We start from the raw sequence: 13,931 nt of genomic DNA on the forward strand, positions 1-13,931 counted from the left end.
TATTGTGCCAAAAATGTACAAAATATGTTGTTATATCAGACAAGATGATGAACTGATAATAAGTTTCATTAACAGAAAAAGTTAAAGATGAAAAAATCACAAACAGTGTATCAAGTATTAATCAGATGATGTTGACATGCTAACCTTGTTGTCCTGGAAGTCATAATCCAAAGAATATTGGAGTTTCCCCAGTTTCTCTACTTCTTTTTCCTCTTCCTCTTTCTCTTCCTCCGTCAAACCAGTTTCCCCTTCTTCATCGTCATCATCCTGGTGTTTCTGTGAGGCAAATGATGAAGTATATAAGCAAGCAGATATCTGCGATGAGAATACATCTCTGGCTCCTGTCTATAAGCATGCCACAAGCTCAGAGCCGCGGTCAGTTGCAGTTGGGTTGGAGAGATGCTTTAGTCTGGCCTGACCAGATAGTTATCTGCCATATCGAACTCTGGATAATGTTGTCATTCAAGGGCTGGATGTTGCAAACAACTTGAGTTCACAATTTTTATTGGTGACACTTTCTCTGCTTGTTTATGTTCAGGGTTCCCAAATTTTTGGACCAAAGAATTTCCATGACTTCACGAAGTCATTTGTAAATACTGGATAAGGATGTTTTATAATTATTTTTTAGAAATTGCCATCCAAAAAAAAAAAAAAAAAAGAAAGAGAAATTTCTAGCCAATATAACATTTTTGATTGACAGAGTGTAAATAGGCATATTTTATTCACTATCGAAAAGTTGATGAATTCTCCATGATTTTTCCAACTTTTGTCAATTTCCATGACTTTTCCAGGCCTGGAAATCACAATTTTAAAATTGCTGATATTTCTATGACCTGTGACATGACCATGGGAACCCTGTTTCTTGTCTTTTCAGGGAATTCACATGTAGTGTCTGTAGAATTAGATTTTTGTAGAAAACTGAAAAACATTATTTCGACACTTTTATAAAACAAAATTTTGTCCTTATCACATTCTAACTAGGAGTTAAGTTAAAAAATTCATTTAAAAAATGGGTAACACTTACAAAAAGATTCTATTTGTTAACATTAGTAAATGCATTAGGCATCATGAACTAACAATGTACAATATATTTTGTTTTATTATTCTTAGTTTATTTATAATTTATTAAAATAAAATGTTTCATTCTTAGTTCAGGTTAGTTCATAATGCAACTAATGTTAACATATACAACTATTTAAAAAAATATAGAGTATTAGTACAATATTAATTTAAGATGAATAAATGCTGTTCATTGTTAGTTTGAACTAATGTTAATTAATGCAACCTTATTGTAAAGTGTTACCAAAAATAAACAGTGGGGCTTTTGTTGATATGCATAATTTGGTGCTGCAAGTATTTCCTCATCAGAATGATAAATTTAACTGCTCATTCTCTGGGGAATAAATGATGGCAGCAAACGCTTTAAAGAAGAACAGATTTGTTTGTGCTATTCTGGGAGTGGTAAATGCTGGCTTGTCTTTCTTGTGTTTGAACAACGTCCAAACTGGAGGGAGAATTTTTTTTTATAATGCACATAATTACATAATTTTTAGTTTCTACAAATAGGTCACAATTCCAACACTATACAGTGAATCCAAAATGTATTTGGATACTTACGTCACACTTAAAAATGTCTAAATGTCAGTGCATTAGACAACAAAATATCACTTTTCACCAACAAGTTTCACCAACTTTTCTGAGGTATTCTTGCTCAGTTACTTTTAAGGTCTTTTAACTTTTCTGAGGTATTTTTCTCAATGACAAACCTAAATATAGCGGCAGTTATCGGGGTCCAAGCACATGTGTTGTCTGGACCAAAATAGCCACATTTGGGGATACTGTGGACACAGTTGTTTTGGTATCGAATTTCAACTGCTTTGATTACACATGCACAATAGATATTTTTTCTAAGTTTTAGTGTCCCCTAGCATCAGATTTTTTTTTTTATTTGGCACGAGAGCTCAGAATGTTCTGTTGTCCATGTGCACTTAGTTTTGTTAAGTTTGAATATTGCACTCACAAGATACAGGCCAATGTGTCATTATTGACCACACACAAACACATATTGGCATATATCTTCAGAAGGGGCTCTAGATGATACATACCAAATTCCGTGCGAATCAGACAAACGGCCTAGGATGTGTTCAATAAAGTAGGTTTTTCAAAAAAAATCATAGTAGAAGTTATGTTTTCTGGCAAAAATAAAAATCAACATAACTATATGATTTGGGGGCACTGAAGGATTCAGAGAAAACTAAAACATTAGTTCTAGCCTGTACGGTTCCAGAATTATTAACAAAAACGTAAATTAGCTTATTATAGCGCCACCTTGTGGCTGATCCCCACAAAATTTGGTATACAGATCATTTTTGGCCAGCTGTAAGTGGATGCCAAATGTCATAATGATTGGCTGTTCAGAATGCAACTTAGCTGCTGAAATTTGATTGGCTAATGGCGGCCATATTTGTCGAATATATAACTTTTTAAGGAAAAGTTAGCACTTGAAAGAAGATGCAAGTCAAATTCCAACTTCCTTAAAGTTGGTTGCAGATTTATGATGTATTTTTAGTTAACACATCCACATCTCCCGATGGAAGATGCATGTCAAATTCCAACTTCCTTAATAAGTCGGTTGTAGAGTTATGATGTGTTTTTCGTTAACACATCCACATCTCCCTATGGGGAGAACTGGACAAAATTTGGGTTGCTTGCAAATTGTGCTTGCTCTATCTGTCTTTAAAATGAATGCCACTTGTTTTGATATTTTGTTATCTAAAGCAATGACATTCAGACATATTAAATGTGGCTGAAATGTGAAAATGTGTTTAGGAGCCACTGTATGTGAAGATGCCGGGGAAAAAAATAATTATTTTGCAATTTAAACTGAATCTGTGAGTATGTCTCCATTAAGATTTTTCAAATCTGTAAAAACCTAATTCAAAGCACCTAGGGCAGCTGATAAACTGCAGGTAATTTTTGTGTTTTGTTGGTTAACAACTACGAAGGGTATTTGTGCCACCAAAAAAAAATGTCACACTCAAGTCAGTTCCTAGCCATATCCATATAGCAACAAATTAAAGGGCACAGCAGATTATGTGCTAATATTAATACAAATTATTACATTTCCTTTAAAATATTTTTTCATTCAAATATTTTTGTTTTCATTAAGATAGACCTGATTATAGTTTTTATGACAAGCAAACATATATATTAGTACACATCCAAATTTTTTGAAGATATATCAGGACTATTAGTATATTTTCCAATTAATAAATAAATTAAAAAACAGCCATGCCCTTTAACACATGCATACATTGTGAATCTTGTGGGATGTCTTTGATTAACGTAAACATCTTCAGTATTATTGAGTTAATAATTAGTTATTTCATTCACACCTCCTAAACAATGTTTATATCTCTTTGTTATTATTTTAAGTTCATTTTTGGTCCACTTCAGTGGGGTTTTAATCTGCATTGTAACTTTCCGTTGTTTTTAATTGTATTATTTTAAAGCAGCAGGAACAAAAACTCTTAAAACAAGAAAGTTACAACAGCCATTCCATCCAAATCCCACCCACGCGGTGCTAGCACTCAGCGGCCAATCAGCTGTGCCGTTCATCCGTCCACCTACCGTAGCGCCGACGCCAGTGAGCGTCAACAAATGCGGCGCACGCGCATTAGACACATAGTGGGAGGAAGGAGAGCAGAGAGAGAGGGAGAAGTTGAACTCACGACACTCCAAAAAACAGCACGAAACACAGTAAAAGACAGTAAACAACACCAAGAGCACTACTGGAGAAATGACACACTGTGAAGTTTAACATATCTGTATGTGACAGGGCTGTACCATACAGATTTTTTGTTTGTTTTAGATATTGGCGAAAAAAATAAAATAAAAAAATAAAGGTTTTAAATTAAGCGTTTGAAGGGTCATTCTATGCAAAAGGTGCCTTTTCTATTTTGTACATTTCTGTATGATTTTAAACATTCAACAGACAAATAATGTATTTTAGTGTTAATGAATTGGATTGTGCAATTTCAAGCTAAATTAAATAATAATGATACAGTATATATCATGATATTTCGCTTGAGAAAGGTAACCAGGTGGACGGTAACAGGGTTGACAATTTTACGGTTTATAATGCCACTTCAAGGTATTTATTAGAGACAATTTAATGCTTAAGTCTACTGATATCTAGTTTAAAATAAAAAAAATAAAAAAAAATTGTTTACTATACATTATCATTGTAACAGAGTTGACAGTTTAAAAAAAGGCAGTGTTCACTTGCTGAAAAAATTATTATGGCATTTTGAGTAGTTTTTTGATTAATGGAACAGCAAGTTATTTTAAAAAGGGATAATTATGATGGTAACAGGGTTGATGCATAACCAACTTCATGTATTTTTAACAAAACACTGTCAACTAAAACAAACTGAGATTTACAAAAAATTCTAAACTTTGTGTGTGTGTGTGTGTGTGTGTGTATGTATATAAACGCAGATGAGCCAAAACATTATGATCACCTGCCTAATATGCTGTTGGTCCTCTGCGTGCCACCAAAACAACACCGACCCACCAAGGCATGGACTCTACAAGAACCCTGAAGTTGTCCTGTGGTATCTGGCACCAAGATATTATTTCCTTCAAGTCCTGTAAGTTGTGTGGTGGAGCCGCCATGGATCAGACTTGTTGGTCCAGCACATCCCACAGATGCTCAATCGGAATGAGATCTGGGGAATTTGGAGGCCAAGGCAGCACCTTGAACACTTCATCATGTTCCTCAAACAATTCCCAAACAATGTGTGCAGTGTGCCAACAGCCATCAGGGAATACCATTGCCATGAAGGGGTGTACCTGGTCTGCAACGATGTTTAGGTAGGTGGCACATGTCAAATTAACGTCCACATGAATGGCCATACCCAGGGTTTCCCGGCAGAACATTGCCCTGAGCATCACACTCCTTCCACCGTCTTGTCGTCTTCCCACAGTGCATCCTGGTGCCATCCCTTCCCCAGGTAAACAGCGCACACGTACACGGCCGTCCACATGATGTAAAAGAAAATGGGGCTCATCGGACCAGGTGACCTTCTTCCACTGATTGTTTGCTTAGCATCTAATCTACCCAGATCTTGACATGTGGCCTCGTTAGGAGATGATCAGCGTTATTCGCGTCACGTGTGAGTGGTCATAATGTTTTGGCTCATCAGTGTATATATTTCTATATATTTTTTTTAGTTAAAAACACAGGAAGAGGGAAGGCCAAATATAGTCATAAAGAAGGAAAAAGAAAGTAATATTTAGAATTTGTTTTATTATTATTTATTTTATTTTAAAAGTTTTTTTTTTTGTTTAATTTTTGTTGATATGTTTCAAAAAATGCCTACTCACTAACACAAAATTATTATTTAATATTTTAAGCAGATATTTATCACTAAAGTCATTATTTACACATGTTCATGAGAGGCACTCAATTTGTGAATGACCCTTACAGCATCTACTGTATCTTTTTCCTCTTTGTGAGATTGACACCATATGTGCATTGCACCATTGTTTGGCAACATCCAGTGTGCCGTTTCTCTTCAAAGAAAACAAAACACTCACATTACTCACAAACACAATAAAGAAAACCTTGAAGCTAATCACAAACAGACTCCCCTCTATCAGTGCAACACACTCAAAAGTGATCCTTTATGGATAATACTATTTTGTTGTTGTTGGAGTTGAAGCCATCTAGTTATGTAGTTTTACTTAGTCTAGAATCACAAAATCAAATTGATTGATGCGTGCACTATCACAGCAGCTCTAATATATCTATAGAAAGCCCTGTTACATACATCTCCACCCTGCATGTTCTTCATGTTAAAGCCATCTTTTCCCTTTTTGCCTTTCTTGTTTTTCTTCTTCTTACAGCAACATTTCTTGATGATGCAGAAGCAGCAGGTGAGGACGAGGAGTGCAGCAACCACGGCGATGGCAATGAGCGCCCAGGGAGGCACTGCAGAGCATCATGAGAAAAGACAGAGAGGTTTATACAGAGAGAATGATGAAGGAGTGCGGTCCCACTAGCCTCCATTCACTGCACAAAAACAAATGTTTTTTGGCAGTTTTATGTCTAGTTTTTTAGTAAAAATATCTAAACACCCTTAAAACAAGAAACAATTACTTGAGAAGCAGAATGGCATAAGATATTAAGGCTTGTTTTCAGAGAAATCTAACCAAATTTGGTGTGGTTTATGCTTTAAACAAGAAAAAACTATTTGCCAATGGGGTAAGAAAAATGAACTAGTTTTCCCTTTGAATCTAGTTTTTTTCTTACCCCATTGGCAAATAGTTTTTTCTTGCTATGAACATAAATGTTACAAAATTTTGTTAGATTTCTCTGAAAACAAGACTTTTTGCTTCTCAACATTCTTAAAACAAGATGAATTTAGTTAAGATATTTTTACTAGAAAACAAGACAAAAATACTCATATTTTGCAGTGTTGATATGCATCCAAATGCAGGAGATGGGAAACGCAAGCTCGTGAGAAAAGATTTTGTATTCCACTACGAATACAAAGTTCACGTTTGGTGACCTCTGAACTTGACATACAGTAAATTCTTTATACACGAATAAGGTGCTGTATTTTCATTCTAAAATATTGTGACCATGGTCCATTTATAAAATAGCCCAAAAACAACTGTGTTTTCAGAATAGCCAGATTTGTTGTGGTCATAAAGATTGAAGTATTCAAAAAGTGTCATTTCAACGTAGCAGGGATAACATTGACTAATAGCCTGCGAGGATCTTTTTGAATAATCATACTGATAAACTACACTGATGAATCATACACAATAAGAATAAGAAGGTGTATTAATAAAGTAAATAGGATCAGTTTTAATTTCCGCTTGAATTTAAAATGTCATTACGTACAAAAATTGTAAAGCAGAATATGGTTGAGTTGCCCTTTGTTGCAATGCACCTCTAGATTGGAAAGAAGGTCAGTTTGGTTAGTTCGGTCAGTTCTCAGAGTACAAAAGACTAGACAATTTGGCCAACATTCAGATCCATAAACATATTCAGTGCTAAATAATGGTGAAAAAGATTTTCTTGATCTAGCGAGAGTGTAATACATCTTTGCAGGACTTACGTGGGATTTTATCGATCTCATTAAGGAACTTGCTTTTGATCTCCTCAAAGACATCATTCTTATTGACCGGTCCCTCAGACTCGGTGGAGTTATCTGCCATCGTGGAGACAGCGGGAGCAGGCGCCATCGTCATAGTATGTGACGGGTGGGTGCCGCCCAGTCCTGTGGGCTCTGGGCCCACCATGGCTTCTGGCTTAGTTTTGAAGAGGTTCCACTTCATGATTTCTGGACTGGCCACTCAAGAACCCTGGAAGAACCAGAAAGTATTTTCAAAATGGTTTGATAATTGATTTGATTTGTGTGCGAGTCTTGAATGGGCTATCCGGCATCAAGTATAGGTGACTTGTCCCATTGATTATTAAAATGTAAAAAAGTGCTGAAGCAGATGGTCTTGCTAATTAAACAAGAGAAGCTACAAGTTGCTGGTTGAACTACAGTAATTGGTCTTTTTGGTTGAAATAGTGAAGCTACAAGTTCTTGATGATTAAGCTGGTTGAACCAGGTGGTTTAAGCTGCAGGTTATTGCCAGTTAAGTTGATTGAACCAGGTGGTCTTTCTGGGTAAACTGGTGAAGTTACAAATTTTTGCTGGTTAAACTAGTTGAACCAGCTAGTCTTTCTGGTTAAAATAGTGAAGCTACACATTAATGATTAAGCTTGAAGAACCAGGTGGACTTGCTGGGTAAACTAGTAAAGCTAACCCTAACCCTAAGCTCTTGCTGGAATTGCTCGCTGGTTAAGCTTTTTGAACCAGGTGATCTTGCTGATTAAACTAGTGAAGCTGCAAGTTCTTGATAGTTAAGTTGGTTGAACCAGGTGGTCTTTCTTGGTAACCGAGTGAAATTACAAATTCTTGCTGGTTAAACTAATTGAACAAGGTGGTCTTTTTGGTTAAAATAGTGAAGCTACAAATTCTTGCTGGTTAAACTAGTTGAACAAGGTGGTCTTTTTGGTTAAAATAGTGAAGCTACAAATTCTAGCTGGTTTAACTGGTTGATCCAGGTGGTCTTGCTAGTTAAACTATTGATGCTACAAGTTCTTGCTGGTTTAAATGGTTGAATCAGGTGGTCTTACTAGTTAAACTATTGATGCTACAAATTCTTGCTGGTTAAACTAGTTGAACAAGGTGGTGTTTTTGGTTAAAATAGTGAAGCTACACCTTGATGATGAAGCTCATTGAACCAGGTGGTCTTGCTGGTTAAACTAATGGAGCTAACCCTAACCCTAACCCTAGTATCTTGCTGAAAGTGCTCTGGTTAAGCTTGTTGAACCATGTGGTATTGCTAGTTAAACTAGTGAAGCTACAAGTTCTTGCTGGTTAAACCAGGTGGTCTTGCTGGTTAATGAAACTACAAATTCTTGCTGGTTAAGCTGGTTGAACCAGTTAGTCTTGCTTGTTTCACTAGTGAAGCTACAAGTTTTTGCTGGTTAAGTTGGTTAAACCAGGTGGTCTTTCTGGTTAAACTAGTGAAGCTACAATACTTGTTGGTTATGCTGGTCAACTAATGTGGTCTTGCTGGTTTAGATGCTTGCGCAGACCAGCACACCAGCATCAAGTTCTTGCTGGTTTAAATGGTTGTATCAGGTGGTCTTGCTAGTTAAACTATTGATGCTACAAATTCTTGCTGGTTAAACTAGTTGAACAAGGTGGTCTTTTTGGTTAAAATAGTGAAGCTACAAATTGATGATTAAGCTCATTGAACCAGGTGGTCTTGCTGGTTAAACTAGTGAAGCTATAAGTTCTTGCTGGATAAACCAGGTGGTCTTGCTGGTTAAATTAATGAAACTACAAATTCTTGCTTGTTAAGCTGGCTGAACCAGTTGGTCTTGCTCGTTTCACTAGTGAAGCTACACGTTTTTGCTGGTTAAGTTGGTTAAACCAGGTGGTCTTACTGGTTTAACTGGTGAAGGTACAAATTCTTGCAGGTTAAGCTGGTTAAACCAGGTGGTCTTACTGGTTAAACTAGTGAAGCTACAATACTTGTTGGTTATGCTGGTCAACTAATGTGGTCTTGCTGGTTTAGATGCTTGTGCAGACCAGCACACCAGCATCAAGTTCTTGCTGGTTTAAATGGTTGAATCAGGTGGTCTTGCTAGTTAAACCATTGATGCTACAAATTCTTGCTTGTTAAGCTGGCTGAACCAGTTGGTCTTGCTCATTTCACTAGTGAAGCTACACGTTTTTGCTGGTTAAGTTGGTTAAACCAGATGGTCTTACTGGTTAAACTAGTGAAGCTACAATAATTGTTGTTTATGCTGGTCAAATAATGTGGTCTTGCTGGTTTAGATGCTTGCGCAGACCAGCACACCAGCATGCTAGCATCTAAACCCACATGCTCATGAGCAGTGCTGGTATTTTCAACAGGAATGTAGGGTCACAATAATCAGTGTAAATAGTCAGTATTCACGTCAACCTAGTCTATCAATATCTGATAACTAAACCATAATAATTTGCATTTTGTAGATGCATAGGCTAAAGTGACTGACTGAGTTGATGATGTTAAGGTGAGATAAGAGATGGCCACAGCTTTTGAAAAACCTCAAACAAAATTTTCACAGCAGATTTATTATCATGATAAGCTTCAAACAAGACTATCTTTTTGAATAGATGACAAAGATGTGCAGCTGAAAAGAAAATAAGGCTAAGACCTTTCTGAATTGACAGGTTCGCTGGACGGCTCTTTTTAATAACGAAATGGATAGCCTTGCATTTAAATAATGAACGGCAGATATAGAGGAGCAGCATCAGAGCTTTAGGCCATTAAAGGAAGCCCTGCGAGAAAAATGATAAACAGTGCACTGCAGGAAACAGCATAGACTATAAACAGGGCAGAACAATATGAGCAGAAAAACAAGAGGCATTCTGTCCCGGGGCATCTGGAGGCCTTAGTGCTTTGGACTTGTTCAGGTTCCATTAATAAAACAGTTTGTATAATGTTCTGAGCTTTGCACCATATTTCGTTTATAAAGACTAAAACTAAATCTAAACCAGTGTCTATATCCACATTGCTAAAGTTCAGCATTTGGGTGAATCTCACAAAAATAATGTGACATTGTGACATTATTTTCATGACAATTGGAGCACACTTTGACCTCACTCCCCTAATTGTCAGCAATCTACTCTATTTGTCAAGTACATTTGTACACATCATGGGGATTATTTGTTGTAAATATTACAAGTTTTCTTTTCTTTTTTTTTTCTACATTACAGTAATGAAGAATTAGCAAAAAACTGAATTTGGGGGAAATGTGCTTATTGTCACATAATGTCAGTATGCAAAAATATTTATTGAATTTATTATTTATTAAAAATAGGCTTCATTTTCTTTATGTAAACATAATTTCATATTTTTGTCATTTGATTTTGGGGTGAAAAATCTTTGAACTCTCCAAACATCTTTGTGGTATTCATTCATTTAGCTGTGCACTTCCAAAAAATACTTGTCCTCCTAATATAAACAACAAGGGAATATATTCTGTCTTTTTCCTGTAACCTCCATCTTCAAAATTGTACATAATATCCGGTGTCACAGTAGATAGCTTCTTACATCCTTGTGAATGAAAAATCCATATTAAGCATGAAATATATGAGGGCAGCTATTCTGGCAGGTTGAACCCTCTGTTAGATGATATTTATAATCACATATCTAATAAATGAAAGAGCTGGACTGTGCAATCAGGAGGAAGCTCTAATATATATGGAGATATATACAGTTGCTCATGAGGAGTGGTTAGGAACTAGAACTTAAGAAAATGAGTTTACAATGAGAATCACCATATGATAGAGGATAATATTTGTATACTTTTCTCACATTGAAGAGAGTCCAAGAAATGACTGGATGTTGGTCAACTATGGTGTCCAGTAAACCTATTACATTTCAGATCACTGTATTTACCATTCTATTAACTCTAAGCCTATCCTTATCAATAAAATAAGTACAACTTTGCTCTGTAAGTCAATAGAAATAGAGGCAATGATGCTAAAACCAAATCCAAACCTGCATTTACAGTATAAAATAATTTTATTTTGTCTTCCATTATCAAATTGTTTTAATAGAATAATTGTACTGAATAAATCAGAGTGATATCTCCAGACTATTTGCTTAATTCCCAGGTGAAACAAGCCAAATTTCCTCAATAAAGCAGGTGGGCAGAGTTGTACTGCTATAACTGTCAAAGAGATAAATATCCTCACAAAATGGGAACAGAAAAAGAGAACAAAACCTAAAAATTAGTCTATTGCGGTCAATATATATTCAAGGAGGTCACACAATTTGGTAACTAACACTTATGATAATTGACCAAGAATGCTAAGTTATCTCAGATACTGAAAATCTCAACTAGCCAATATATTATCTTCCAATTTCTTTCTTAATCTTACAGGATATCAAGATACAATTTTGCCTTCAAGACCATTTTGCTTTAGGTAAAAGTATTTACAGGGATTTTGTGAGTTTACTGATCAGCAAGGTTTTTTCTTCAGTGTCAATAGTAGACGAAATATACAGTATGTAAACTTTATGGTCCTGATCTCTGTCACGGTATTGGTGTCTGTGCTATGCTTGAGAAAAAAAAAACAATCTACGATTGCCTCCCCCCAAGAAACAACCATAAATAACTAATCAATAGGAATCTAAACAAAACCACCTATCAACTCTCATTTTGAATCAGTCACTGGAATAAATAGAATGGGTTTGATTCAAAACCACATCTCGCTTTTCAGAATTCCCATTCATGCCAGCTAGCTTTCAACTAACTATTGTAAATATATGACTCTCAGCATCTAGCCCTCAATACGCGCAAAACCAATCTGCACTATTCAGGTGGTAATCATTGGTGACACCGCCATTTGAGGGGTTTTATTGATTTTCTTGTATTGCCTGAGATCTATCCCCTGTTCACCATTGTTGCAGGGCTCAACTGCTGCGTACGACTGACATTTGCATTCTGTCTGGTTTATTGACAGTCAACATCGTGTCACTAGGTCCATTTCCCAAGAGTAAAGGATATAATGAAAGTGCCCTTTACACGTTCAAATCCAACTAGTCATAAGGGGCATCCCAAAGAACATGGCCATGACTGGATTGAGACCCGTCTATATATTTATCTGTACAGTTTGGTCTCCCATCCACTGCTGAAAAGGCTGTGCATGAAAAATGCAATCTGAATTGCAATCTGAAAAGTTATTTTACAGCTCTGTCTAAATGGGCAACCAAGACAATCAGACAGAAATGGACTATGTGGTCAATCTTCGCCCAGGGTTTCACCCTGATAATGTGTATTTCCGGTGGAGACACACGCTGGATATAGACCTGCATTTGTCTATATCATGTTTGACCTGGAAACAGGCAATTAGAGTTTACTCTTGCGTCTGTTTGGGTAAGAAACTGAGAAAAAATACAATAGGAAATCAATAATGTCAGAGACTTTATCCTCCAAAAGAGGGTATTGAGAAATCTATAGAAAATACTGACCCCATTATTTGCACTAAAGAAAACTGCTTATTCCTTTTTCTTTTCTTTTTTTGCAGAAAGCGGCATTTTGAAACGTCATGTAAATATGAACGCTGTTTCCTTTAGAGAAAGCAGTTTAACACACCTAGATTTCTGCCAGAGAACGTGGCATATGTAGCCATGTAAACACATAAGCGGCTTTTGAATGAGTTTTTGAAAAGTACGCCGGGGGAATCCCGGAGTATGATGTAAGAGGGAAACCTCACTCTGGCAATGCAATGCCATGGCAGGCTACAATGGTAAGGTAAGGAAACAAACATAGCAGCAACTGTGGGTCATCTGGAAATAAAGCGAAGCAACAGAGAACAAAATACAGCGAAGTAGTCCTCAGATGCAATTTTTGTCATTTACTCTAGCATTAAAGGGTAATTATGTTGCTTAAGAGAAACCTGCTTCTTATGGATTGAGCTGCATTAATTAAGGGGTACCTTACAAAGCGATTGTAAATATGAACACTGCTTTCATGTCTCACGATAAAATAATGTCTATTTTAACAAGCTCACTATAACAATTGCCTGAAATTTGTGTAAATGTTGTAATCAGAATATCTTTTCATACAAAATTAATAAGTAATGATTATTTCACAGACATAAAGTGGAATATCCAGTTGACTTACTACTAAGTGCCTTAAACAAAGCATTGAATATCTTTCAAAGATTTTATGTGACTAACTTAGGAATCCTTTGTAAATCAAGTGATTAGATCTTTCTCAAAAAAAGGGCCCAGTGTAACAACCTGGTATCTTGTAAACAGAATTATCTCACTGTGAATTTGGCGACAAGTCGAAAGTTTCCGAAACTGAAATCGGTCTGTGTTTACCAAATTTCAAACCATTGCTCCCCAGTGGCCAAAGCTGGAAGTGCTGTTGAATGTATGGGCACATGTGAGCTCAAGTTTCCAGGTTAAATCTCCACAGAATGTTGCCAAAAGCGAGTAGTTTTTTTTTTTAGTTGTAAATAATGTAATCCAGTCAACAGGAATGCATACTTTATTAAACCAACACCCTAACCCAAACCCCAACCCTAAACTGTCAATGGAGTAAAAATGTAGTTCTAAAGGGAAAAATGCAACTTCCGAATCATGCTCACCATTGTTTAAGTGAACATGATTACTTCCTGGTTTCCATGGGACTAGAACCCGTGTCTCTGAGGCTGCTGATGCATCAGTAGTGCCACAGGGAAAGGTAAACACATCTGAATTGTAAAAATGTCTGTTGGGAGATGGCACTTGTCAGTAATTCAGCAGAATGGGGTCAATGTCAGGGTACCGGAGCACTCATAGCAACATTC

The 13,931-nt window shown here is 36.3% G+C and overlaps 1 protein-coding gene across 4 annotated transcripts in view; it reads right to left on the minus strand.

Moving 5' to 3' along the window:
• The window catches only part of LOC127445653 (synaptotagmin-2-like), a 62,992-nt gene that overhangs the window by 8,880 nt on the left and 40,181 nt on the right, over positions 1–13,931 (minus strand). For 3 of the 4 annotated variants that reach the window (XM_051705869.1, XM_051705868.1, XM_051705870.1), the window contains 3 exons: positions 7,131–7,377; positions 5,835–5,995; positions 145–276 (listed from right to left, as the gene is read on the minus strand). In XM_051705869.1, coding sequence (XP_051561829.1) covers positions 145–276; positions 5,835–5,995; positions 7,131–7,350 — 513 coding nt within the window. In that variant the 5' untranslated portion in view covers positions 7,351–7,377. The remainder of the gene's footprint in view (positions 1–144; positions 277–5,834; positions 5,996–7,130; positions 7,378–13,931) is intronic. The other variant, XM_051705871.1, reaches the window with a different exon arrangement.

Source organism: Myxocyprinus asiaticus, chromosome 9, assembly GCF_019703515.2.
Source record: "Myxocyprinus asiaticus isolate MX2 ecotype Aquarium Trade chromosome 9, UBuf_Myxa_2, whole genome shotgun sequence".
In the NCBI taxonomy this organism is placed as follows: domain Eukaryota; kingdom Metazoa; phylum Chordata; class Actinopteri; order Cypriniformes; family Catostomidae; genus Myxocyprinus; species Myxocyprinus asiaticus.